Here is a 27553-nt window from a genome sequence, read left to right on the forward strand (position 1 = left end):
AGCACCCCGACAATGTTAATTATACACATGAATCGCATTTTTATACATACCGTATACTTACATCTCCATGTTTTAAATGTAATCTCTAATACGTGAGTGATGGACTGAGTTCAGTAGGAGAATGGAATATTTTTGCTACGCTGCATAGAACTGTATAGTAAGTGTAAAAGTGCTTCGTATGCTAAGTCGCGTACGGTTATGCTAGCGACGTGCACGCAGAATCTTACAGTGTAGCAAAAATCCAGACAAATATTGAACTTTGATCGGTACGTGGGTTACATCCGATTATGCTAGCGGCATGCATGCAGAATGTTCACGTTCTTTAACTGAATGCAGTCCATCTCTCACGTATTAGAGATTACATTTAAAACATGGAGATGTAAGTATACGGTATGTATAAAAATGCGATTCATGTGTATAATTAACATTGTCGGGGTGCTGTAACATATCTAAGACTCCGGTCGGGCTGAGCAGCGGTCGCTGGCTGCGCGGTTTGGTTCACGTAGCTATCAGCATGCATTCGGGGATAGCAGGGTCGAACCCCAATGTCGGCAGCCCTGAAGATGGGTTTCCGTGGTTTCTCATTTTACACCAGGAAAATGCTGGGGCTGTACCTTAGCGTAGCTGTAGAGTAATAATAATCTAGTAGCATAATGTGTTAATGCTATTGCAACACAACTTTAAAGAGCGAAGCTGCTACGCGGTTAGGGATGCGTAGCTGTATATAGTGCGTCGGGGGTTAGCGATAATATATATTCACATTAACAGCAGTGACGAAAATAAAAGTCGATACAGTCCTACAGTTTGCTTGGTATTTACTATGAGCTACTTCATGAGGCTGGGGTGTACATAACGCATGTGTTCTGTTTTAATATAACTACGTTTTATTATTCGCATCGTAAATAGAAACAAATCTATGTAGTCTAATGTATTGTAGGTCCAGGGGTTCGATTCGCCTGGTGTAAAAATTGGAAATCACGGGAAGTCAACTTTATCAATTAGTTATGAATATCAGTATACAATTCCTTTCTCTTCGTCGGACGCTATGTGATTTAGACATTTTCCCGGTGTGAAAATAAAAAAAATAAAAAAAACACGGAAAGCCAACTTTGTAAACAATAGAAGTATACAATATTTTTTTCTCTTAAATAGAGTCTCTAGTTTAAGTGTATGAATATTTTCTTCAATATAATCCGATTAAAATCTGTTCTGTGATCGTAGTAATTTTTAATGCTGTTCAAGGTTCTGTGGTTGAGGTTTTTAAAATACATTTTTATTCAAGCTCAGTCACCAGGATAGGTCGTATGGTGACTATGGAATAGGAAAAGGCCTAGGAATGGGAAGGAGGAGGCCGTGGCCTTAATTAAGGTACAGCCCCAGCATTTGCCTGGTGTGAAAACGGGAAACCACGGAACACCATCTTCAGGGGTACCAACAGTGGGATTCGAACCCACTATCTTCCGGATGCTGGCTCACAGCCGCGCAATCCTAACCACACGGCCAACTTGCCTGGTGAGGGGCTCTGTACTTTAGTGCGTCGGGGTTAGCGATAATATATATTCATATTAACTGCAGTGGCGAAAATAATAATCGTTACAGTCCTAGCATTTGCCTGATATTTACTATAAGCTAGTTGACAAGGCTGGATTCGATTGTTACCCAGGTTATCGGAAGTAAATACTTCAAGCTTACATCTATCTACAAGTAATGATGGTAGTGATAATTATTTTCTTCAAAGGTAAGTGTATGAATATTTTCTTTAATATAATCTATGATTAAAATATGTTCTGTAATAGTAGCATTCTTTATGCTGTTCAACGTTATGTGATAAATATTTTTTATTCGATAATAGATATTCCTCTTTTACATCGGGTAATGTCAACATTACAGAAGACATTAAATGTCTCTAGTGTTCAAATCTATAACCTCGAACGTTAAAATAAAAAATTCAGTGTTCTAATGATCAAAAACCTGTTCAGAGAGGTGACTAAAAGGATGTCACCTAAAAAGTTATTCAGCGTAACAGATTACATTTTGTGTGTATCTTATGTTCGATTTATAGCCATATTACAGATTTTTCCTTTCGCAGTATCCCCCTGCCTGACGTAAGTAGTTACTAAAATCATTTTATAAACAAGGTAAGTTAACATCATCAGACAATATATGAATAAATTTCCGGTCCCTCTATCCACACAGCTAAAAACAGGACTCAAGCAGTTTTCTTACAACAAGAGGACCAGCGCTGTTCAACCCAATCAGCGCAAGTATATATATAATTCTATGTGTGTGTAAAATCCTCTCCTCAGCAAGAGGACGCTGTTCATAGTTATTTGGTTGTCGGATGGGGCCATAAAGCCTTATGGTAACCTCACAATGCTATTCGATAGAAGTATCTCAGGTAATCAAAATGTGCGTGTGCTTTCGCGTAATGATGTGTGTAAGGGGCTATCTCACAGCATTTTATTGTGCTACAATCAAATTCATATTTTTCGTGAGTGTTCGTTTTTACGATAGAGAGTGTTGTGTGTGTTTGTTATCACGTATAGACTGCTATTATCCTACACATCAGAGAGTTTCAGTGTTCTATTCCATGTATGCAATTCTTTTACGGTAACTGTGTAGACAACATACAGGGAGGTATTTTTATTCCTGCATTAATCCTATGAGATTCCAGGTATTAGAGAATTTGTTTTATTCTGACGATAAACTAAGTAAACCGGTTTCGAAACCCATTAATGCATGTATTATTCTAATGCTAAACAGAGGAAGATCAGAGTTCGAATCATTTATTATTCCGTTTGCATCATAAAAAAGTTAATGTTATATTTGTAAAATAAGAAGAGACGGGTAGTTTTATTCCATGTAATCAGCATCTGCCTACGTGTCAATTTCTCTTAGTGCGCCCTCCTTCTATCAAGGTAAGTTTTTTTGTTTAGAACACGATAGGAATGCATGCTGACTCTTCCAACCTTTACTGTAAGATAATAACAGACGCTCTTCTAAACACACACAAAAATTGATGCTCTTAGTAGAGGCCACATCATTTCTAGTCCTAACATGTTCTAACATGTTCTACCTTGTTCAGGAGGGGAGGTTACTCGTCGGATAGAGACATAAAGCCCTAGCAATGGTGTAGTTTTACGGTTCCTCCGATTAACAACGTGTTTTTATCTACTTTAGGAAGGGAAGTCACGCGTCAAATAGAGATGTAGCAACGGTGTAGTTAGGCTTCCTCCGAGGGGAAGGGCATCTGTCCGTAAAAGTGTAAGGAGGGAAAGAAGGTGGGACTAACGATTAACTCAAAGAAGACCAAGGCCCTAAGGATGAACACCAACAAACTAGACCCATTTGTCTTCAGTGATGAACCTATAGAGGATGTGGATAGTTTCACCTACTTGGGCAGTGTAGTCACCAAAGATGGAGGAGCAGTACAGGATGTTTCTCAACGTATACAAAAAGCGAACGGTGCCTTTGTTCGGCTCTATTCGGTATGGAAGAACAACAAAATATCTATCAGGACCAAACTTCGCATTTTCCGAAGTAATGTCAAGGCTGTTCTACTGTATGGGTCCGAGACCTGGAAGGTGACTAAAGTGATTACCTCCAAGTTGCAGACCTTTGTCAACCGATGTTTAAGGAAGATTTTAAACATCTACTGGCCGGAAGTAATCTCCAATCATGAACTATGGAGAAGGACGGGTGAAACCGAGATGGCCATACAGATAAAGCGGCGCAAATGGAAATGGATAGGGCATACGTTGAGGAAGGGGAATGAAGCCATTGAGAGAGAGGCACTGGATTGGAACCCGCAGGGTAAAAGGAGGAGAGCAAGGCCCAAACAAACGTGGCGAAGATCTGTACACATGGAGGCAATGGAAGAAGGCAAGACCTGGAGAGAGGTGAAGAGGTTGGCTGGCAACAGGATCAGATGGAGATGCTTTGTTGATGCCCTATGTTCCACAAGGAACAACAGGAATTAAGTCAAGTAAGTCAAGTGGCTAAGTCCCTGTCAAGATAACATAATTCCACGCTCTTACGTGGTTAAGATAGCAGTAGTGAGGTTTGGCCCTGTCAAAATTCTGCAGTGAGGTTAGCCACGTACAAAACAAAGGCACGTGGTTAGGACCTGTCATCTTGACAGCTGTCAAAAAGCACGTGTATTTTAAATTCCGCGCCCTCTACGTAGTTAAGATGGTAGCAGTGATGTTAGGGTCTGTTAAGATGGCAGCAGTGAGGTTAGCTGCGTTCACTTATTTTAATTCCGCGCCCACGTGGTTAAGATCTGTCAAGATGGCAGCTGTCAAGATGGTAACTGTCAAAAGGACGTGGATTTTAAATTCCGCGCCTCTACGTGTATAAGGTGGCAACAATGTGGTTTGGCCCTGTTATGATAGCAGAAGTGAGGTTAGCGACGTTCACTTGATTAAATTCCACGCCCACCTGGTTAGGAACTGTCATCTTGACAGCTGTCAAAGCACGTGGATTTTAATACCGCGCCCCTACGTGTATGAGGTGGCAACAATGGGGTTAGGCCTTGTCAAGATGCCAGCACTGTGTTTAGCGATGTTTACTTGTCCTCAAAAGTGAGGTTAGGGTCCGTCAAGATGACAGCTGTCATATATAAAGCTGTCAAAACGAAGGTGACCAAGCGCGTGGCTTTGTTTACAAGCAATGTGACGTCCGGTGACGTGGTCATGACGTCATGGGGACAATGACCTTGGCCGGGGTCAATAACCTCGTGTGCTGACTCAGCGGAAAAATGCTGACGAGGTGGCTCTGCACGTCACATCTCATACTACGTTTAAGATATACCCATTTTTTATATAATTCTTTATAATGATATTTTTACACGTTATAGTTAAACCTAGATGCTCATTAGGAAGATTAAAGTCTTATACCAAAATATGTAATGTATATGTATATATATAATGTATGTAATGTATATAAATTAAATCGTAACGACCGTGTGTCTGTACATTGACTAGTTTGATGAAATTTCCGTACAGTTATCCGTTTCAGATGTAATAATGACCTCTGCATAATTTTTAGCTTTGGTGTCTGTTTGTCTGTCCTTCTATAACTTGAAAACTACTTGATATAATTCCACCAAACTTCATATTTAGAATCCACCTGTCCTTGGGTAGGTTTTAGTGCAAATATTGTTTTAAATCCCAGAAACCGTGATTTTGCACTCCCTCAAAATAAACACAAAAAGAACTTAATGGAAATCTACCTGCCTAAATGAAAATTAATTTCTAAACCTTTTTACTCGTGTGCATAATTTTGATAACAGGATTAATAAGTGAGATATCATTAACGGGCCGTTTTTCGTACAAGACCCACCGGACTTAACGCAAGAGCGGGTGCATGTAAAGCGTATTTGTTACAACTTGAAATATATAAAGTACAAGACCAACCTGACTGAAAATCGACCAAGCTTGATGGAAAATCCAATTCTATTTTTTTCCTGTGTGCATTTTTCAACAGGAGGATTAATAAGGGAGATATCATGAAAGGTCGGTTTCTCAGGCTAAGTCCAGCGCACATAGCCGAAAAGGTGTTATACGTGGAGTAGATTCCTTAGCTATCTACATAAATCATATCGTAACCACCGTATGTCTGTGCATTGAATATTTTGGCGAAATTTTCGTACAGATTTCCGTTCAAGGGGTAATAATGACCATCTGCATATTTTACCTACAGTTTCCTGAAAGTCCTAAATTTTGTCCCCCTCGCCCAAAATCAAGATTGCCTTACAATCTGCCACACGAGCTGGAAAATTGAAATTAAGCCGTGTTGTACGTTTTAGCCTGTAACGGACGGAAAACTTCGAAGATCGTTAAATTTTTCACTTTTTATCCCCGAAGAATATCTAAATATGGAGTCAATTTTAATGATGGTGCAGACCTTCGTTTCGAGGTATTTCGTGGGATAAACGGGAAGTATTGCCACATAACGGATGGCCTAATCTCCTGTGAATTTGGAGTGATCTTCAATCTTGGTCTTATGACTTTTTATCGTATATATGTATCCCTTATACGTTAGATTCGTCGCTATTTCTAGATTTTAAGTAAATTTGGACTTTTTACCTGCATAATCCACACATTCAATCACTTTCAGGAAAAATAGAATCATCAAACTCTACACGAACATTGGCCCACCCAGTACCCATAAGTGAGCTAAATGCTATGTCACATAATTATCCGAAAAGTAATGCAATGTTAGATAATCTTACACAAATTTCAACCTATTCAAACTTTCTAACTGTCTGGCCCATGAATAGATGAGATGCGAGAAAATATCCTAGGACCAGCCATTTAGCCCGGCAAATACTGCGTCTTATGGTAGAATCTTTTGTCGATATGACGTACTGTTTTGCAGCAGTTAATCTGTAAGGTGGTGGTGGTGGTGATTGTTGTTTTAAGAGGAAGTACAACTAGGCAACCATCCTCTATTGAACACTAATCAGAGGGAAAAATAGAAGAGATCCGACACTTCGAAAAATGAAGATATCGGTCAAAGAAAGACAAGAGCCATGAAGGGCGTGAAAATGAAAGACTCCCTAGCCCTCCCAAACCTAATAGCGTCGGGGTCGGAAAAGAACAAGAGTTGACCAAGGGAGGTCGGATAGGATAGATGAAAGTGAGGAGCCTGGCACAAGTAAGTGGAAGCAATGCCAGGACTCAGCTAAGGACCCCGTGGTCGCCAACCCACGCTCCAAAGTTCATGGCCCCTGGGGCCCCTTTTAGTCGCCTCTTACGACAGGCAGGGGATACCGTGGGTGTTATTCTACCGCCCCCACCCACAGGGAGAAGTTAATCTGTAAATGAAGGTCTACAATATTGTAAACATCCATATACTTTCGTATGTCGATCTATATATATTCATTGATGTCGATTTGTAGCGATCGAGAAAGGGTGTGTCTGTTATTGTAATCAGTACTCCCCACGCCGACTTTGACTGGCAGTAGGAATGGGGTCCTTATCCAACTCCTGTGTAACTGGCATTAGTAAGGAGGGCCTACCATTGTAATGAATAATTCACTTCTCGATTTGACTTGCAGAAGGCAAGGGAGCATGCAATTTTTTCAAAACTCCCCTACCCGATTGTGATTGGCTGTAGGCCAGGGTGCCCGCCATTATAAACAAATGTACCCATCTAAAATGTGACTAGCGTTAGGCATAGTGGCTTGCTATTTTAATTGAAACTCACCAACTCTATGTGACTGGAAGTAAGCTGGCTGGCAGAAGGAAAAGAGGGCCTGTCATTAAAATGATAACTGCACAACTCAATTTCGACTGGTAGTAGGGCAGTTGCCTGCCATTATAATAAAAACTCCCCAACTGTTCTCTATCTGGAAGTATGAAAGGAGGCCTGCCGTTGTAATGAAAACTCCACAAATCGATAGTGACAGCGTAGTAGGCAATGGGGCCTGCAATTATAATGTAAACTTCCTAATTCGATTGTGCATGGCAGTAGGCAAGTGAGCCTGCCGTTATCATCATAACTCCACAACCCACACTTTACATTGGAAACAACGTATGGGGACCTTCCCACGCTATTCATCGGATAACGCTAAGAGACATGCAATTTTAGAAACGATCTTATTAACTGCACGCACAGTATTTACTTCGATATCCGTATACAATGTAGAATACCGTAGCGAAGCACGAGTACATATGCTAGTCATATAATAAAGACACATACTAGGGAACTGATATAGAATATGACTGACAAGTTCCATTTTTTAAATTAAACAAAACTCCTCTTACAAAAATTTAACATTAACTCAAAAATGCATGAAATTTTATAGCAAAATGATTTTTAATCAGCTAAGCATATTAATACTGAACCATACTGTTCATGATTAGAGATGTGATATTTAACGCAATTGTAATAGGACGCAATAGGACGTAATAGGACGCCAAACATATAGGCGCGAAGCTGAACAGAACGCGGGGGTTTGGATGCGGTTCCCTAGGAAGGGTGTGACCATGTATGAGTGAAATAGAAGACGTGTTGGAGAAGGAAGGAGAAATAAGGATTTTGTTTTGGGAAGTACCAGTAACAGCATTTAACGCGGGAAGATGCAGGTTTACCACGTCACGGGAATCGAGTGATATCTCGTCTCCCTGAGTGTTTTTTCGGGGAGATAAAATGACGAATATAATCCCCAGAATTTTGTGAACATGAGGGTATGTTTAATGCCATTAATATATGACAAATTCGATAATTCTACATTAGAACGACCACCGTGGGAAGCAGTCAAGTAGCCACATACCAGAGTATCGCTGTTGATTCCCTGGCTTGGCTTCGGTTTCTGCACTATAAGAACTGGGAGATTTTGAGGGAAGCATCTCGTTCAACTGTACGATCGCCGCCAGTGCGTGTCGCGTGTATCTTTGTCTTGATTATCGCGCCATAAACCTCTGTTTGAACAAAGGCTGTGATTACGTTTGAGCGGTAACCTTATTCAGGGAAGAAGTGATTTGAATAACGGTTTTGTCTTGAGGTTAGATTTGGATTTTATCACAGTGTGGTCATGAATCTATAATAGTTCGACCATAAACTTTGCCATCTGTACAGACTTCTTCATAGAAGCGGCACGGGTAGGCACACAATAAGATGCTGATCGATAATAGGATTTGAACTACGAACTGAAATTATTCAGGTTGTTTTGGACTGACACCGGGTGGTTGAGTTAAAATAACAATTGAAGGGTCGGGGGAAAAAACCAAGTAAGTCACTTTTTCATCGAAATTGAGATATTGTTACAGTCCGCTTCAGAGTGATCATGCGCATCTATTCAGCAGTCGCAAATGAAAAAAAAACCAAAAACAGGCGAGTCAGGAGAAATTAGCAATCAAAGTTTCGCTGTTAGGGGAAAGAACTAGGGAAGTCAAGCACAAAAGTTGCGTTTTCTCAAGTTGTACAAATATTGACTCTCCTGCTTTTTTCCCCTGACCTTCAATTTAGGTCGACAAATAAGGGTACGAAATCATATTCAGTAAAGTAGGCCTGCAAATATATACACAATAATAGAAACTATGACTTTAACTTCACCAAACTTGTAATCTATCTGTTACACCCAAGAAACGGAGTAGGAGTGACGATTGTGTTGTGCGGTTAAATAACTGAGTATTTCATTCCAGTAATTCCCGCAACAATTTTCAAGACCGTGTGTACGCGAACTTCAAGACGAGCATCAAGAAGATGCCTATGATGGACCTGCCTGCAGATATCAGTACGAGAGGATCAACCATGGACAACGTCTTGATCATGCCTGGCTAAATGGTATATCCGGGTCTCGATGGAGAGAGCAGACGGTCGCCTAAAATGAGCTAAGTGAACCAAGGTTGTTAGCATGTGGTAGGATTAGTGACAGTTACGCAGAGAGTTAGCGATTAGTTATGTAAATATGAGTTAGTTAAGCCCTTTGGCAAGTATGGTAATATAATTGATATGCTACAGGCAATTGTATAAGATTATGATCATGTCGTATGAGTCCATCGGGCCATTTAATAAGATAATTTTGAAGTTATTAACGCCCTGAAGGCATATAGTTAATCATCTTGGGATTTGTACAGTTTGTTATAGTATCTTACGGGTTATAAGGGAGTTAGGTGTGACTTAGGATTGTTTCTTTCTTGTGTTATGTCAGAATATTCCTTATGCATGGTAACGTAGTTTGGCTGTATATAAGAATCATCAGAAGGAAAGCTTGTCATTCTCGGACATCGGGAGGGATAGAAAGGTTAAATTACGGTAGAATCTGCAAGATGCACGCGCATGATTTATCTGCATGTTTTCACTATGATTAAGGTCTATTGAGGAGACTGATACCACGTTGTAAGTAATGTTGTCAAAATTTCTGACCGAGTTTCACACCACCAAACACTAGACTCGAACCTGGGTCTTGAGGGCATGATGTTGGGCCATATGTGAGTAGTGCTGTGTTTTTTGCGAGAAAATAGCACGTGATAGTACTATAATTAAATGAATTAGACCCAAGAAGCGGTCTGGTAACTAAGCCTGAGTTTTTTTTTTTTTTTTGCTGGTTGCTTTACGTCGCACCGACACAGATAGATCTTTTTGGCGACGATGGGACAGGAAATGGCTAGGAGTGGGAAGGAAGCGGCCGTGGCCTTAATTAAGGTACAGCACCAGCATTTGCCTGGTGTGAAAATGGGAAACCACGGAAAACCATTTTCAGGGCTGCCGATAGTGGGGTTCGAACCTACTATCTCCCGAATACTGGATACTGGCCGCACTTAAGCGACTGCAGCTATCGAGCTCGGTTAGCCTGAGGTTTAGAAAGAGAATCGTTTCCTTGCTTGTTGCAAGAAGGTGTGTAACAGCACAAATGTTCGTCGTGGTAAGACGGAAGTGAGAACCCTTGTCTGCTAGCTCAGGACAGGAGTTTGTTTACAACATTTTTGCTTGTCTGGGAGCTCTCTCCCTCCCACTTGGTAGGTCCTTTACACAGTTGCTTCACCCCAGGGGGTGACCGACCATGCAGTATTTTGTTCTTTTCCTTTCCAGATGATATATTTATTTATGTAACAGAGGTTTTCTCCGTCTGTCAATATCTGTGTGTACATGATGGGTGATATCCTTGTGTATTATTTAATTTAATGTTTGATCGTTAGATTTTCTAGTAACCGTGAAGATACCTAGGGGTCGTGAGTTCAACGCTCATCCATCTTACTGAAACCGCGCCCACAAGTAAATTCTGTGCCCTTTTGGTTGGGTTTTAACTTTGCTTTATTTTCATGTTATGTTGTAAGTATGTCCTGGATGCAAGGGAACTTCAGTGTTAGATTTATTTCTACGAAACGTTGCTAATCCTAGTACTATAATTCATGTTTTAGGTCCAATGGTGTTGTACACTCAGGACCCGGTTCGCTAGCTCACATCCGTCGAAACATTTGAACACCGAGCTCGATAGCTGCAGTCGCTTAAGTGCGGCCAGTATCCAGTATCCAGTATTCGGGAGATAGTAGGTTCGAACCCCACTGTCGGCAGCCCTGAAGATGGTTTTCTGTGTTTTCCCATTTTCACACCAGGCAAATGCTGGGGCTGTACCTTAATTAAGGCCACAGCTGCTTCCTTCCCACTCCCAGCTCTTCCCTGTCCCATCGTCGCCATAAGACCTATCTGTGTCGGTGCGACGTAAAGCAAAGCAACTAGAAAAAAAGAAACCATTTGAACATCGTCACTCAAATTTATAATGTAAGCCATTATTGACATTTTCTGCACCATGAGTGCATCATGTTGTAAATAATGTTGTCATTGATTTTGATTAAATAATTGACTGTGCTTTCGTCAATTAAATTGTTAGAATTTTAAGCAGTTCCTCATTTATGCTAATAATACAGTAGTATACCTGTCCTTTCAACACTCTCGTCGCAAGGACCAGACACGAGCTCTATTCGACTGCTAGTTCGGTGCATTTTTTTTTTTGGACAGGTAAGCAGATAAGTTATTGAGCCCACTATTTTTTCTGTAATTTATCCATTTACTTGCTTGATGATGATGCTTGTTGTTTTAAGGGGCCTAACGCCAAAGGTCATCTGCCCCAATGTCCATTTAGCCCTAAAGGGTATAATACGCATTCCAATTAAGTGTATAAATATGCGTCATATAACAAAAAATCATCATCATCATCATCTGTTTACCCTCCAGGTTCGGTTTTTCCCTCGGACTTAGCGAGGGATCCCACCTCTACCGCCTCAAGGGCAGTGTCCTGGAGCTTCAGACTCTTGGTCGGGGGATACAACTGGGGAGTATGACCAGTACCTCGCCCAGGCGGCCTCACCTGCTATGCTGAACAGGGGCCTTGGGGAGGGATGGGAAGACTGGATGGGATAATCAAGGAAGAGGGAAGGAAGCGGCCGTGGCCTTAAGTTAGGTACCATCCCGGCATTCGCCTGGAGGAGAAGTGGGAAACCACGGAAAACCACTTCCAGGATGGCTGAGGTGGGAATCGAACCCACCTCTACTCAGTTGACCTCCCGAGGCTGAGTGGACCCCGTTCCAGCCCTCGTACCACTTTTCAAATTTCGTGGCAGAGCCGGGAATCGAACCCGGACCTCCGGGGGTGGCAGCTAATCACGCTAACCACTACACCACAGAGGCGGCATATAACAAAAAATACATATCAAAATCAACGCTGAAACGGAAAGACAAGTCAATAACCTATCAGTAACTTGGTTTGTAACAAGGGCTTAATAATGCAAAAGGATTTTCTTACTAATCAAGTTATTTATTTACACAACTATGCTCATATTTAACTTACCGGGCGTGTTTGGCCGTGCGTTTAGAGGCACACAGCTGTGAGCTTGCATCCGGGAGATACTGGGTTCGGATCCCACTGTTGGCAGCCCTGAAGATGGTTTTTCGTGGCTTCCCATTTTCACACCAGGAAAATGCTGGGACTGTATCTTAATTAATGTCACGACCACTTCCTTCCCACTCCTAGCCTTTTCCTATTCCATCGTCGCCATAAGACCTGTCTGTGTCAGTGCGACGTAAAGCCACTAAAAGAAAAAAAATGACTTGGGCCGGGCTGAGTGGCTTAGACAGTTGAGGCGCTCGTCTTCTGATCCCAACTTGGTAGGTTCGATCCTGGCTTAGTCCGGTGGTATTTGAAGGTGCTCAAATACGGCATCCTCGTGTCGGTAGATTTACTGGCACGTAAAAATACTTTTGCGGGACTAAGTTCCGGCAGCTCGGCGTCTCCGAAATCCGTAAACGTAGTTAGTATGACGTAAAGCCAATAACATTGTTTCGCACGACACAAAATTTCAACGCTGGTTTAGACAGGGGAAGAGTTACAGAGCAAGTCCAATGTTAACATCAAATGATACGGAATCATATAAAGATAAGAATCACAGTAAAAACTCATAAAAGCTAAGTCATCTCCGTACAAGCCATCAAGGCCCTTAGAGGGATGGAAGGTAAAGGCTTCCACTATCCGTAACCTCGGCACTTGATGGGGTAGAGTGGTTAGCTCTACGCCCGCCCGCCTTTGCCCCCAGGAATTAATCTGGTACTCATTCTGGTGTAGGCTGAGTGAACCTCAGGGCCAAGTACACCTCCGGAAGTGGAAATCTCGTTTCTTAAATTTTTCGACTTCCTGACGGGGAATCGAACCCACGTCCTTTATCGCCTTGCCCAGGTAGCCCCTGTAATAATTCACATGCCACCAAACTAATGACTAGTCCCGCTTTTTATCTCAGCGCCTCAATGAATACAATCTAGTTAAAATATATAAAGCACAGATTAATTAATATATAACTAATAAAACTCGCCTGGTTCCGTCATCCTTGTCAGGTTCGGGCAGTGGACCATTCCAGCTCCATGACTAAGTGGTTAGCACGCTGGCCTTTGATCCAAAGGGTCCCACGTTGGATTCCCGGCTGCGTCGAGGATTTCAATCTTAATTGGCTTGGCTCAGGGGCTGAGTATTTGTGATTTATTCAACATTAGAAATCATGGTAGGGACCCCGTCCTTACACACATGCAGGTCGCTTATAGGCCGTGTACTCGAAGAAGACCTGCACCAGGCCTCTCCGAAGGCCATATGCCATTATTATTATTATTATTGGACCACTGACTTCCATTTCGCCGTCTCCTTGTCCTGATCCACCTTGACGCTTCATATAGGCTATTATTACGGTGGGCTCGCCTGGATGCTGGATGCCAGTAACATATCCTCCACTGGAGGATCAGCAACCGCCTAATTGTGCTCCTTCTTCCGAACCCGATGCCGCGGAACCCTTTAGAGAATCGGATTATTTACCGTGCCCATCACTCGGCGTTGAGTATCCGGCAGTACGGTCTACTCCTTCCCGTAGCAGGTAACCCTAGTCAAGCTTATCCAACTAACACAAATATTACTATACAATCATGAAACCGGAAATTTTAAAACGTATGTTGTAAAGAATTGATTTTAAAACTTTGCAGTTTAAATAAAGTTTACAATATTACAGAATATACTATACTGACTGATCTAGGCGAAAGGAAAATTAAAATTCAAGATACAAACAGTAAAATAGACCACAACCCTCACGAAGGTTTGATGACTGCTCCTGATCGAGCAATATAAGAGATATGATGGTAGGCAGTTCCACTTTCGTTGCAGATCAACCAGGTCCACGCTTTCGGAGAGTCTAATAGACGTGAAGAATACGTTTTCGCACATTATCGATCCCTAGTAAGTGAGATGATGATATGTGGATCAATTCTGCTCTTCGACCGATCTATATTCGCCAAGGAAATTAACTATTGCAGAAAGTCCCTTCTGTACTTCTTTGGGCGCCTAACGGATATAACCAGAAAATAGAGAGACAACCAGGGATCGAATTTCAGTTGCTCCAAATCAGAAATTACCACCGCAAATGGTGGTGGTGGTCGTGATTTTTGTTTTAAGAGGAATTACAACTAGGTAATCATCCTCTCTAATTAACACTTTATCTATTGGTCACCATCGCTGTTAAAGAATCTCTTAATTTTAGATGCTTCAGTAGGATAAAACATATGTTTCACAATATTAGCATTTACTGAGCGATAGTTTGTTTTTGCTATGAGAAGTAGGACTTTGTATGTTACGCTCTGATCATACCATGTGTCTTAATGTGAAACGTACTTCAATGAAATATTATGAAGAGACTGCAAAATATAGCCCAATAAAGAGAGAACTGATTCTTACCCATAAGAAACTATCATGTAGTATGGCTGGTACGTGTCACAGAAGAACTGTGCACATTCTCCAGGTCGAAACCACATGGAACTAACTGGATGAGCCTCGTCCGTCTTCGCGTCGTAACAGTGGTGCGGGTACTCTGGAATTGAAAACAGAGAGATATGGGTACTTAGAGTCCCGAAGATGTTCTCTTTACGTATGAGTGTGTGAAAGAAAAAGATGTATGAATAAGTTGTACACCGACATAGTGTGATAGATACTGTAGTTGGATAATACACTGTGCTTGAACGTCTGATAAAACTATGCAGTTCATAAGATATACAGAATTTTCATTTCAAAAGCTCTCAGTCTAAATAACTATGCATTTAATTCAAATTTAACCCTTAAATGCAAAGCATTGCATATCCAAAGGAAAATTGACTTGTTTGTTATATCTCCTTTGTGATTTTACAAGCGTGCATTTATTTCTACCTTGCAGACGACCTCGCTAGGGGTCGCTAGCGTATTAACAAATGAACAATCTTTTATTTTGTGATTTTTCTTGCTTATCAGCTGGAGTGAAGTGTAAACTTTAAACAGTTAAGGTATAACAAATAATATGTTGTTTACCTCAGAAAATTCGTGAGATTGAAGTGTGGCAGTAGCTACAGTCACCGTACAGATTTGCATATAATGATACGTAAAACATTCTAAACTCTTAACAATTTGACTGATCTAAATAAATAAATAAATAAATAAATAAATAAATAAATAAATAAATAAATAAATAAATAAATAAATAAATAAATATTTTGACAAATATCTTTTTAAAATATTTTTAGTAATAATGTATTACTTTTGGAATGAAAAGCAATCATGTTTAAAAAATAATAATAATTATGCGTTTCAGGGTTAAACAACAAACACGTCAATTTAGATATTGAGGGGGGACTATAAAACCAGGGTTAATTGCATTTTAGGTTTCACCCCCAGCTACCCCGTCTTCGAAATTTGAAATGACACCCGTGTATGTTTATACTTAGTTTTGAAAGCATTTATTTGTTAGTACACCTCATTAATATGTTCTCATATATTTTGTTTTCTATCGTCTTGGCAACTTAGGTTATTAATTTTGTTGATGAGAGCCGAATAGAATAAAATCATTGACTATGAATCATTAGTGCTTGGGTATTTGATTATTTAAAATGGGGTATATTCTTTCAGAAGTAAGTTTAGTTGCATTTTAGGTTTCATTCCCTCAATTTCAAATGACGTCCCTGTATTTTGATATTTGTGAAGAGCACTCATTTTGTTAGCACTTCTCACTCATTTGTTCTCACATATTTGGTTTTCTCTTGTCTTGATAATCGGGAACCATTTAAATTTGAACAAAGAATTAGATTTATGAAACAGACGGAAATGGGATTTATTTTCAGAAATTTCCAGCATGTAATTAAATTTACTAAAATAAATTTCAAAATGTGCTCTATTCTTTGCTAAGCAGTAATGCAGCCTCTTCTGGTTATCTTCTAGGTTATCTAGACGATAGGAAACAAAACTTATGAGAACAAATTAATGAGGTGTACTCACAAATGAATGATCTTTCATAAATAAATATAAAACGTAGGGATGAAACCTAAAATGCAATTAACCCTGGTTTCAAACTTCCCCCTCAATATATACATTGACGTGTCGTTTGTGTAAATTAAATTTAAATAAAATAAATAGTGATACTGTATATTTCTATTTTAATCAGTGAATACACAAGGTCCACCTCTGTGGTGTAGTGGTTAGTGTGATTAGCTGCCACCCCCGGAGGCCCGAGTTTGATTTCCGGCTCTGCCACGAAATTTGAAAAGTGGTACGAGGGCTGGAACGGGGTCCACTCAGCCTCGGGAGGTCAACTGAGTAGAGGTGCGTTCGATTCCCACCTCAGCCATCCTGGAAATGGTTTTCCGTGGTTTCCCACTTCTCCTCCAGGCAAATGCCGGGATGGTACCTAACTTAAGGCCACGGCCGCTTTCTTCCCTCTTCCTTGTCTATCCTTCCAATCTTCCCATCCCCCCGCAAGGTCCCTGTTCAGGATAGCATGTGAGGCCGCCTGGGCGAGGTGCTGGTCATCCTCCCCAGTTGTATCCCCCGACCCAGAGTCTGAAGCTCCAGGACACTGCCCTTGAGACGGTAGAGGTGGGATCCCTCGCTGAGTCCGAGGGAAAATCCGACCCTGGAGGATAAACTGATAAAGAAGAAGAAGAATAATAATACACAGGTGTTTTACATCCTGCCCTGTGGTGTAGGAGTAACGTGCCTGTCTCTTATCCAGAGGCCCCTGGTTTGACTTCTGATCAGTCCAAGGAGTTCAATTCTGGACTGCGGACTGGAACGGTTTCACTCAGTGTAGCGAGGCCAACTGAGAAACAGTCCATTATGAGATGCAGCGGACCCGGTCACAGCCAGATACTCCTGTAGTATCACACAGCCACTCCTCCCTGCTATCTTTTCCTTCTGGAACTAATACCATGTCGGAGGCAATGCGGAATAGTAACGATTACCACGCGGGGAGAGCGGTTTCACCCCCCCCCCCCTCCCCCACGAAGGGAAGAAAGCACACAAATCAGTCTTGTCCCACAGCCAAACCTGCACGGTTGACTGCTTGTGGTTGTCGGTGCTACGATACGTCGAAGTTATAAAGTAGAAGTCTTCGATACACTGCAAAAATATTTTGTAATATTTCTCTGTCTACGGACTTAGACGTGCAGTTAGCGAATGCGATACTTTGAACACATTCAAGTGACTAAAATCTTGTGTATCAGAATCTACAATTCTTACGTTCATAAGCTGTACATTGATATAACACTTTGAAATACTAGTAACTTTCTTATCTTGACTGTGCTAGTCTTCGTGTGAAATAGTTTCACATTATTTGTGAACTCAGGACATTGTGTGAACGAAACCGATTTTCACTATTCAGAAATTGAGTTAACAATATTATTCTACGTCTTTAAAAACATTCGTGCGAGTGAACGGGGCTAATACCACACGCAAGGCATTTTGCTTCTAACACCCAGTGGAAGTGATTGTCTTTTAACTCAGTGTGAATAATATTCCTACGGAATCTAGCAGTGTTCATTTCAATTAATAAACTCTCCAAAGAACTGTAAATAGAATCAAAGTGATCTTGAAAACCTAGAGGACCCGATGAGTGTTTACGTCATCAATTCTCCAAACATTTAGAGCACTAATTACCTTTGTTTGTGTGCTTAATTTCACAAGTGCAAGTGATATTAAGAAGTGTGTGGATTCGATTTTATTAACATTCGTAGTAAGAATCTTGTTTGAGTTCTTTAATTTTTCGTCTCAAGTTAGAGACTAGTGCAATTCACTTTAAATAGGTGTCTCGTGTCTGATTCCATTGACATACAACACGAAATATAAGTATTCCTTTAATCCCTTCATGGGAACAGTGCAAATCAATTATAAATTGCACCTCCTTACTCGTCCATACTACAAGTCCAGGGGACTTATACATGTGCTCTGCTCCATTATTCCACGTGAGCTAACCCTGCATCTTGAACCCCGAGACCTTCCAGAACATCTAGAACTTCAGGACCGTCCAGAACAGCCCTCGAGGGATTGGTACGTGGTTCTATGGTGCCGAGAGGTGTTCCATGGTGAAGACGGGAGAAGCAGGGGTTTCACGCGGGATATCGCCAGCAGCAGTACTGAAGCATATCATGCCTGACTGATATCCAACTGTACTGCGGTGATATAATCTTGACTTTGTTTAATAAATCAACGGTTTAAAAGAGACATAAACTTCATTCGAAGTAAAATCCTCTCACTCTTTGTACCCGCTCCAATTTAATGTACCGTACACCCCGTGTGTTCATCTCTTGCTCTGCAAGCTATAAAGTACGGGCATTTTCTGGTACAATATGTAAAAATAAATGTGGGGTTAAGGAACCACTAGCACTCGTACGGGAAGGGGTGACATGTATAAATAACTGAAAACGACCAATATTAGTGTCAAATTCATAGTTTTCGGAGTCGCTGAGATGAATTGTGACACTCTGGATCCCCTTTAAGGCCAAGTTCATCCTCATTGGCACGGTTTCTGAGAAGGGGTGAAAAAGAAAATTTACAAAATGACAGGGTTATGGGTGTATATTAAGAATTGTGCGGATTCGATTCCATTAACGTTTGGTTGAAAAATGTTTTGTTTGAGTTCTTTAACTTTTCGTCTCATGGTGGGGGTGGAGAAGGGCTGACATGTAAAAATAATCAAAGCGACTAATATTAGTGTCGAATTCATAGTTTCTGGGGGTAGCTAAGATTAATAGTGACGCACCGGGTTCCGCTTAAGTACAAATTCAGCCCAATCGGCATGGGAAGTGGGAAGGGGTGAAAAGGAAAATATCGAAATGGCCGAGGTTATGGACGTATGCGGGTATATTCCAGTTTATCTCTCAACTAAATTTGTCACACAAATGACTTATTATGTGAAAAAATCTATTGTGGGTGCGGGGGTTAAGACACCCGAAGCCCCCATAGGAGAAGGGATGACATGTAAAAATAATCGAAAACGACTAATATTACTGTATAATCTATAGTTTTCGAGGTCGATGAGACGAATAGTGATTCTCTGGATACCCTTTAAGTGCATGTCCAGGCCCCATTAGCATGGATTAGGAAAATAAATTGTGCAAAATAACCCAGATTTTGAATGTGTAGGTGGATGTTGCAGAATAGCTCTCAACCAAACTTGGTACACATATGACTTACTGTCTGGAGAAACGAACTGTGGGGGTAAGACACTTCTAGCACCCGTAGGGGTGGAGATGGGAAGGGTATGACATGAAAAATAATTGAAAGCGTCGAATATTGGGTTGAATACACAGTTTTCGCGCTTACTGAGACGAATTGTGACACTCTGCATGCAGTTTGTCCAAGATCAGTCTCCATCGGTACGGACGGTGGGATGGTGTGAAATTTTTTTGTCCAAAGTGACCAAGATGAAACTTGACACACAAATGTCTTACTATCTGGAAAAATACCATGGGGTTGAGACAAGTTTAGAGACAAGACACTGATACTAGAGTCGAATCCATAGTTTTCGGTGTTGTAGAGATGTATAGTGACGCTCCGGTTGCCGTATACATGTAAGTTCAGCCCCACCGGCATGGGGGATGAGGAGGGGTGAAAGAGAAAAAGTCCAAAATAACCGAGGTTATATTAAAAAAAAATACACATACCCGGTGAGACACGGGGCGAAGGGGTTTTCACCAGCAGAGCCAGTGACGCAATGGTTACCACAGCAACTGTATTACTATCCAGGCGACTTTATATTATCTTCTACTGGCAGCTCGTCGCCCTTGTCAGTTGTAATCCAGGAAACTGCAAAGTGAGTCAATGTTTTCGTGTAGCAGATAAGAGCAGATAAGAGCCGATCTGTCTGGACAGAACAGGAAGTTCGTGCTTGCAGGCCGCATTCCTCATTCTTGCATTCTTCTCATCTCTACACAGTACATGTACGTGTGTGTGTTCCAGAACAGCTCTAAACTAAACTTGGTAAATGTAGACTATAATTTACTATCTGAAAGAAAATAATTATGCGCGAGTAAGACACCCTTAACACTCTTAGTGGGACGGGTAAATGTAAAAAAGGAATCGATAACGATCAATATTAGTGTCTAATCCATAGGCTTACGGGTCGCTGAGATGTATAGTGACCGGACGAGTTGGCCGTGCGGTTAGGGGCGTGAAGCTGTGAGCTTGCATCCGGGAGACAGTGGGTTCGAACTCCACTGTCAGCAGCGTTGAAGATGGTTTTCCGTGATTTTCCATTTTTCACACCAGAAAAATGCAGGAGCTGTACCTTAATTAAGGCCACGACCGCTTCCTTCCCACTCTTATCCTATCCTATAGTGTCGGTGCGACGTAAAGCAAATTGAAAAAAGGGATGTACAGTGGCACACCGGATGCCGTTTAAATGAAAGTTCTATACCTATCGGCAACGCAACGCAAAGTAAGTTAGTTCATTCCCTCTCCTCACATGAGGGGGGGGGGGGGGGGAGGGCGGGCCATCAGCTCAACGAGGAGTTCTTCGGCAGCATATAAAGGAAAAGAATCAGAGAAGAAAATTAAGGTGTAGGGGGTATGTGTCGTACATGCCAGAGGGAGGAGACAGTAATTGAATTGGCACAGGGTCACCGTGACAACAAGCCGGGACCCAGGGAGGACCCGCAAAGCACCTGGCGCAAGCGAACCCCTACAAACACCAGGGGAAAAGGGACGAGAAATTTATTTACATGCCAACCTATCTCGGGCGCGCAACTCGGAAAAAGATAAATGGTTACATAGTGTTACAGAATTCACATATATTGAACTGCTACAATTGGGGGGAGGGGGGGTTCGGAGTAAAGGTGGAGTAAGAAGTAGGGTAGTATTGTGACATGAGATAATAGAGGGTCGTGGTAATGTTGGTTATTGAGTGGCGAGTAGGCGAAGTAGGTCCATTATGGGGAGGGGCGGTAGAAAAACGGGTGGCTGTGGGACGGGTTGGTAGATGGTTTGCGGTGGCGGGGTGGGTGGGGGCTATGAGAAGGGGAAAGAGGAGGGAAGCGGACGGTACGGGGTGGGGAGCGAGAGTGTTCCACTCGGTAGGTTCGCCTGCGGAAGCGGACGCCGGTGGAGAGTAGATGGTGTACGTCGGCAGCAGATGAGAGTTGTAGACAAACCATGAAAGTCGGGCCGTTAGTGTTGAAGATACGAAATGCCCGACGGGCTGGGACGCCTGCCAGTTGCAGTTCTTGCAGTATATCCTGTTCGGTGATGGCAGGGTCAATGCCACGGATGACACAGCTCTGAGATGGAAACTGCTGTTGGGTTGAAGTTGAGGTATCTGCTTGGCCTTGGGAGTCTGGCTGAGCTGGGACGGTGGCACCCGTGTAATTGGCAGAGGGTTGCTGGGGACTGCGTAATGTGGTAGGTAGGGAGGTGGTGGACGTTGACATGATAAGAGAGGGGTGGCTAGTAGTGGTAGTAAGGACGGAAGTAGAGGGGGAGTATTGGTAGAAATGGTGAAAGTAGTAGTAGTAGTAGTAGTAGTAGTAGTAGTAGTAGTAGCAGTAGCAGTGGTTACTGTGGACGAAATGCAGGCGGGGGGCGGTGGGGACTGCTGAGGTGTGCGGGGTGGATATGGATTAATGCTGGGAACGGTGTGGGGGTGAGAGCGCAGTTGTTGGAGGATGTATTGAGGAGTGGGTACCACTTCATAAAGTCGTCCGTTGATGTTTGCTCCGCTGGTTTGTAAGGCTGCCGCGTCGTCTGGATCTCTGAAGTAGGCCAAGACCTGCGTTGACATTCCATTAGTGGTGCAAACCTTGAGCCGCATAGCAGTACGGACTGGGGAGCCGGACTCTCGAAGTGTATCGACAATCTTATATTCTGCGATAGCGGTGTCCACACCAATGATGAGACGGGTATTCATGGTGAATTGGGGAGGCGACAGCCAACTAGGCGTCTGCCGTTTAATTATCCTTGGGCCGACTGAGTAGCTGATGAGAAGAGTGCCACCCAGCCGAAAAAATCGTGGACATGCGACGTACGAAAGAGGATACCTATCGGCATGGGGCGAGAGAAGAGGTGGAAAAGAAAATGTCTAAAATGATCGAGATGATGGATGTACGTGTGTATGTTCCACCGTAGCTTTCAACCAAACATGGTACATATAGAACTTACAATATAGGAAAAATATACTGTGAGGTAAAATAACCCTAAACACCGTTACGGTCGGGAGTGAGGAGGTGGTGACATGTAAAAGTAATCGAAACGACCAATATAAGTGTCGAATGCATAGTTTTCGGGGTCACTGAATTGTATAGTGACACTCTAGATGTCGATTAAGTCGAAGTTGAGCACCCGTCGGCATGGGCATGAGAAGTAGTGATGGGACATTCGATTCATTTTACTGAATCGATTCATTTGATTCCGTTCACGTTACTGAATCGACACGATGATCCGATTCACGGCACATTAGTCACCGCTCCTACTGCATCTGTGTAGTATGTGCTGGTAAGACAGCAGCAACAGCATTCAGTGCTCGCAGCTGCCATCTGGTCTTCATACTATGAACTCCTTTCTTAGAAAAAAATGCTAGTCATATCGAAGGTTTCCGGCGACGCAGGGTGGGAAAGGTTAGGATTAGAAAGGTAGCAGCCATGGCCTGATTTAAGGTACAGTCCTAGCATTTCCTGGTGTTAAAATGGGGAAACTACGGAAAACCATCTTAACGGCTGCCGACTGTGGGATTCGAACCCACCATCCCCCGAATGCAAGCGCATAGCTACGCGATACTAACCGCACAACAATTCGCTCAGTCATTTTTGAAAATATGTATTTTTCTATCAGCTGAGGATTTTTTTAAATCGTCATATTTTGTATAGGCTACCCGAGATGTACAGTAGCCCGCTGGTTTTCTGATTCAACATACTGTTGGTTAAGTTATTGCGTCTGTCCACATATGATTGAAGTCTTGTGCAACGATGTGACATATGAACTGAGAGAATACTGAGCCGTTCTTCCCAATATAAAACAGGTACTTTTGAGTGGTCATGAGCATGACTCATAGTCATAGGGCAGGCTAGAGTAGAGTTTAGTTGTCAAATGTCAACTAAGTTATAATACTAAGATTCATTAAACTAATAAATAGTATAACTTAATAGCCTACCTACTTACTAGCTACTTCAGAATTATGTTTTGATTACGCCGATAAGGAGCCGTGTATGTCTTGTGTCTCACTGAGCCGCGCTCGTTCAGGATTCTTTCGATGTGCCATGATTCACTGTCTCGCTGCAGCGGAAGCTCGGCTCCCTGTCGACGTCCAGTGAGTGCGCCACTCAGCACTGTCCGCTGGGAGTAAGCTGAATCGTGTGCCGTGAGCTCGCCGTTCCTGTGAATCGATTCACTCGGACACTTGAATGAATCGATACACTGCTTCGAATCATGCATTCAGTAGCCAACACTAATGAGAAGCAGGAAGTGGTGAGAAAGAAAATGTCCAAAATGACCGAGATCATGGACGTATTTGTGTATGTTCCATCAAAGTTCTCAACCAAACTTGTTACACATATGACTTACCATCTGGAAAAATACTGCGGGGGTAAGATATCCCTAGTGGAAGGTGTAACATCTAATCGGAAACTGCCGATATTAATGCGAATCCATAATTTTCGGAGTCGCTGATATGAATTGTGACGCTCTGGATGCCGTTTACCTCCAAATTCATCCTCAATTGGCTTGGAGAATTTAAAAATGTTCTAAATGATCGAGATTAGTATAGAATCCACTCATTTCGGGGTCGCTAGGGTGATGGGTGACAGTGTCAGTGACAGTTGGAGTAATGTATATCACATCTATAGCGCGCCACGTAAATACGTGAAGTTAATCTATCACTTTCTTTTATTATTTATTGGAAAGGATCAGCTACTTCCCCGGACAATCTGGGCTGTCACAAGGGCAAATTTTAACGTGAAAACTGTATCATTTAAGACTAAAACTTAAAATTAAACACTTAACAATAACTGCAAAACTTCAAGAGATTTCGTAAAATATCAATCAACTTCACAATAATCTACAAAAAATCACTTCACGCATAATTAAAAGATATTACAAATCCTAAAAGTAAACATAAAAAAGTACCTGGGTAGCACCGAGTTGTTGAGGGGTATTTACTGTGCTCTTGTTGAAAGCCACATCTCTTATATGATACATGTCTGGGCATGCTGTAATAAAGAATTATTTGGAAAGGTAGAGGTCCTTAGGAAAAGAGCACTGAAAATAATTTTTAAACTGCCCATTCTGACACCGACTAAAGATCTGTATAAACATTGTAATATATTATCACTTCCAAACCTCCACACAGAGGCTTTTATAATTATGATCTAAAAATTCAAAACAAATTATTCTGCTCAAACACATCAATAATTTCCAATTCACAGATTCATAATTATGAAACAAGAATTATTTATAATATTCACTACAGTCAGATTCATTCCACCAGTTATGGTCAACATTCTCTTTGGCCACCAGTTATGGTCAACATTCTCTTTGGCATTTGCTATAATTTACTGTGTATAACTCACTTCCAAAAAATATAAAAATTTTACTAACGTAATCTATTTTCAAGTGTAATGTAACTAAATACTTAAAGTAGTATGGTAATTAAGTTTAGGAAGCTTTGTCCTATCTTATCTATTACATCATGTTAAATTATATATATTTACTGTATTTTGTTTTGTAATTACATTGTGAATATAGCAGTTATTTTAATTTATTTGTATTGCACCAAGAAGAGCCCTGGCTCAGGTGTCTATATTGAAATGAAATTTTAAAAACTACAGGTAGTAATAATACGTCTATTATACCAAACCCCAAACCCCATGGCACTATAGCTCTTGAAGGGCCTTGGCCTACCAAGCGACCGCTGCTCAGCCCGAAGGCCTGCAGATTACGAAGTGTCGTGTGGTCAGCACGACGACTCCTCTCGGCCGTTATTCTTGGCTTGTGTAGACCGGGGCCGGTATCTCACTGTCAGATAGCTCCTCAATTCTAATCACGAAGGCTGAGTGGACCTCGAGCCAGCCCTCAGGTCCAGGTAAAAATCCCTGACCTGGCCATCACATCTGTTCTTCTTCTTCATGTGCCATGTCCTCGCAGAACGTTGGCGATCAGTAGCATGATCTGTTGTTTGTTCATAGCTGTTCTGAACAGAGTAAGCTTTGTCACCCCAAACCACTGGCTCAAGTTGCCGAGCCATGATGTCCTACTTCTCCCCGGACCACGTTTTCCATTAATTTTCCCTTGGAGTATTACTTGCAGAAGGTGGTATTTAGAGTTCCGCATCATATGACCAAAGTATTTTAGTTTCCTTCTCTTGATGGTAGTGAGAATTTCTGGTTCTTTGTTCATACGGTTCAAAACGTCTATACTGATCATTTTAGCTGTCCAAGGTATCTTCAGCGTCCTTCGGTACGTCCACATTTCGAATGCTTGCAATCTCTTGCACATGGTCTCAGTTAGTGTCCATGCCTCAACGCCGTCAACAGAATGCTGAAAACGTAGCACCGGAGTAGTCGTGTCCGTAGTGAAATGGAAAGGTCACGGCTTGTCAAAAGTTTCGAATAATAAATAATAATGTTATTAGCTTTACGTCCCACTAACTACTTTTTAAGGTCTTCGGAGACGCCGAGGTGCCGGAATTTAGTCCCGCAGGAGTTCTTTTACGTGCCCAGTAAATCTACCGACACGGGGCTGTCGTAGTTGAGCACCTTCAAATACCACCGGACTGAGCCAGGATCGAACCTGCCAAGTTGGGGTTAGAAGGCCAGCGCCTTAACCGTCTGAGCCACTCAGCCCGGCGTCAAAAGTTTCCTAAGTCTCTAAAAAGAAGTTCTAGCCTGCTCAATTCTGCATCGGATCTCGTGAGTAAGAAGGTCCCAGTCATCATTGATGTGACATCCCAGGTATTTAAATGTTGCCACTCTCGCGATCTGTTTCTTCGCTGTTGTGAGATTACCTCGAATGCCATCTTCTTTCCTACTTACAACCATCCACTTGGTCTTCTTTACATTAAGCTTCAAGCCCATTGCGCTGCTGGCTTCAGTGACAGCATTAAATAGTTCCTGTAGATCCTGGAGATTGGTTGCAAGTAGCACAGTGTCATCGGCGTACCTGATGTTATTTATGATGAAACCATTAACCACAATTCCTTGAGTCTTTCCGTAAAGAGCATCTCGAAAAATCTTTTCTGAATAGATGTTGAAAAGCATGGGGGAAAGAATACAGCCTTGGCAAACTCCTTTCATAATTGAGACTTCTTCCGAGACACGACCATCAACTCTTATGCCAGCACACTGGTTCCAGTAGAGATGACCAATAATACGAATGTCCCGTCCATCAAGTCCTAATTCCCGAAGAATGTTCGTAAGTTCATCATGGCGGACTGTATCGAAAGCCTTTTCGTAATCGATGAAACAAGCAAAAACATCGACATTGACATCTCGGCACCATCATATCTGTTAGAGAACTCAATAATGTTGTTGGTTGCCTAAGGCACTGGGGTATGAGATTATTTATTTACACGTTCGGCTATTAATTAAACATTAAATCGCCAGATTGAGTGGTTCAGACGGCTGAGGCGCTCGCCTTCTGACCACAACTTGTCAGGTTCGATCCTGGATCAGTCTGGTGGTATTTTAAGGTGCTCAAATACGTCAGCTTCGTGTCAGTAGATTTACTGGCACGTAAAAAGAACGCCTGCGGGACTAAATTCCGGCACCTCGGCGTCTCCGAAAAACTAGAGCTCGGAAGTTGAAGGCCTATAAATTGCCTAAAAGACATAAAAAGACCTAAAAGTACAGAAAAGGACCCAAAAACTGACAAAAAGGATGCAATATGAGATTCAAATTCATTCATAATTTTAGTTTTAATTATATATTTAATGAAGGAATGTAATGTTTAAAAATGCAAATGTCTGGTGGTATGCAACACAGGGTGCAAACATATATAAGTAAAATACTTCTTTCTGACATTATGTATTTTTAGATTAACATAATTTTAAAAAAGAATTTCGTGTTAAAAAATTGCAGAACTTTGAATGAAATACTTTTCCACCTAGAATGAATTCAGCAAACCCGCAGTGGACATCCTGGAGAAAGAAATTGAGATTAGTATAACAGGAATCATAATTTTTTTGCTAGTTGCTTTACGTCGCACCGACACAGATAGGTCTAATGGTGACGATGGGACAGGAAAGGCCTAGGAGTTGGAAGGAAGCTACCGTGGCCTAGGATTTTATCAACAATTACA

General features: G+C 41.8%; 1 protein-coding gene across 1 annotated transcript in view; it reads right to left on the minus strand.

Annotated features, from left to right (window-relative positions):
• LOC136866792 (U-scoloptoxin(16)-Sm1a) overlaps positions 1 to 27553 on the minus strand; it is an 88864-nt gene that overhangs the window by 39078 nt on the left and 22233 nt on the right. Inside the window, exon 3 of the mRNA XM_067143901.2 lies at positions 14714 to 14846. Within this exon, the coding sequence (XP_067000002.2) occupies positions 14714 to 14846 (133 nt within the window). The remainder of the gene's footprint in view (positions 1 to 14713; positions 14847 to 27553) is intronic.

This window comes from Anabrus simplex, chromosome 1, assembly GCF_040414725.1.
Source record: "Anabrus simplex isolate iqAnaSimp1 chromosome 1, ASM4041472v1, whole genome shotgun sequence".
In the NCBI taxonomy this organism is placed as follows: Eukaryota; Metazoa; Arthropoda; class Insecta; order Orthoptera; family Tettigoniidae; genus Anabrus; species Anabrus simplex.